General features: G+C 27.3%; 1 protein-coding gene across 1 annotated transcript; it reads right to left on the reverse strand.

Annotated features, from left to right (window-relative positions):
* Positions 1 to 410: 410 nt before the first annotated feature.
* On the reverse strand, positions 411 to 888 carry LOTGIDRAFT_146280 (hypothetical protein; the record flags this gene model as incomplete). The annotated part of the gene is made up of 2 exons (XM_009066351.1): positions 411 to 587; positions 736 to 888. Coding segments are annotated over 2 exons (330 nt in total), but the record flags the coding sequence as incomplete, so codon positions are not given.
* Between the last annotated feature and the right edge of the window lie 74 nt (positions 889 to 962).

A 962-nucleotide genomic window follows, 5' to 3' on the forward strand; every position in this document is an offset into this window, starting at 1 on the left:
AGATAAAATTTTATTTTCACAAAACTCATTTTAAAGGGACAGTGTGGCCATCATTCCTTAGTCTCAGAAATATGAATTTATTTTATCTAAGCTAATCAGTAATAGTGTTAACATCTCACTGTCGAAATGTGAGCTTTCAAATCCATGTATGTCTAGAACTATCTGTGTTTGATTGTCTTTTTTTGAGACTTGTGTCATATATAGAAAAGAAATTTATATCGAAATAGAAGGTGATATTCTTAGTTTGAGGTATATTTGAATTATGCGATTTTTTAACATTTATAGCACTTTTATTTCTATTACCCCTTTTGTACGGAAGCGTATTAGGGCCATTCATTTTTTTTTTTTTTTTTGGAATTTTCAAGTTAGTAACATACTAACTTGAAAATTCAACATACTAGCTTGAAAATTCAACATACTAACAACATACTAACTTGAAAATTCAACATACTAGCTTGAAAATTCAACATACTTGCTTGAAAATTCAACATACTAGCTTGAAAATTCAACATACTAGCTTGAAAATTCAACATACTAACATGAAACTTCATCATACTAGTTTGAAAATTCAACATACTAACAACATACTACCTTGAAAATTCAACATACTAGCTTGAAAATTCAACATACTTACTTGAAAATTCAACATACTAGCTTGAAAATTCAACATACTAGCTTGAAAATTCAACATACTAACATGAAACTTCATCATACTAGTTTGAAAATTCAACATACTAACAACATACTAGCTTGAAAATTCAACATACTAGCTTGAAAATTCAACATACTTACTTGAAAATTCAACATACTAGCTTGAAAATTCAACATACTTACTTGAAAATTCAACATACTAGCTTGAAAATTCAACATACTAACAGGGCTGTTGATTTTAGAAATTCCAACTGGATATTTTAACAATTTATTATTAATCTAAATATTTGTACCCATTTTCATAGCTAATT

This window comes from Lottia gigantea (assembly GCF_000327385.1).
Source record: "Lottia gigantea unplaced genomic scaffold LOTGIsca_754, whole genome shotgun sequence".
Lineage (NCBI taxonomy): Eukaryota > Metazoa > Mollusca > Gastropoda > Lottiidae > Lottia > Lottia gigantea.